Genomic DNA, 503 nt, shown 5'->3' with positions numbered 1-503 from the left:
TCTCTTCTTGGAAATTTTATAACTTCTTTATAATTATAGAAAAAAGATTTCATTGTATGAAGAATTAACTGGAATACATTGGGACTATGAAAGGCTTAAAGAAAGTGTTGCAGGATGTATCCTTTTACTCTATTAATATTTCATTTCTTGTACTATATATGTAAATATATCCTTAATTGTAATATTAGATGTTACAGATAAAAAAAAGTACATTCACTACTTTTGTTATACAATTGACAATGCAAAGGATTTCAGTAATCTTTTATGGCAGGAAATACATCAGTCCATACAGAAAATCAAGACATATGATAAAGAAAATATTGTACAAAATAAATAAATGTATATACAGTGACATAAATTTTTATACAATACAAATTGCTTATTAATATATAATATTGTGATGTCAATAAACAAAAATGCAAAGAATTAATCCATATTTTTTAATTTATTCAAACCACAATGTTACAACTGTTATTGTTAATAAATCATCATGGAATAATTTA

The 503-nt window shown here is 23.1% G+C and overlaps 1 protein-coding gene across 1 annotated transcript in view; it reads left to right on the top strand.

Annotated features, from left to right (window-relative positions):
* The window catches only part of LOC108574222, a 1,598-nt gene that overhangs the window by 474 nt on the left and 621 nt on the right, over nucleotides 1–503 (top strand). The window contains exons 3-4 of the mRNA XM_017936756.1: nucleotides 40–116; nucleotides 198–322. Coding sequence (XP_017792245.1) covers nucleotides 40–116; nucleotides 198–322 — 202 coding nt within the window. The remainder of the gene's footprint in view (nucleotides 1–39; nucleotides 117–197; nucleotides 323–503) is intronic.

The sequence above is a fragment of the Habropoda laboriosa genome, unplaced genomic scaffold (assembly GCF_001263275.1).
Source record: "Habropoda laboriosa isolate 0110345459 unplaced genomic scaffold, ASM126327v1 scaffold176, whole genome shotgun sequence".
Classification (NCBI taxonomy): Eukaryota; Metazoa; Arthropoda; class Insecta; order Hymenoptera; family Apidae; genus Habropoda; species Habropoda laboriosa.
This window is presented reverse-complemented; position numbering and strand designations above follow the sequence as displayed.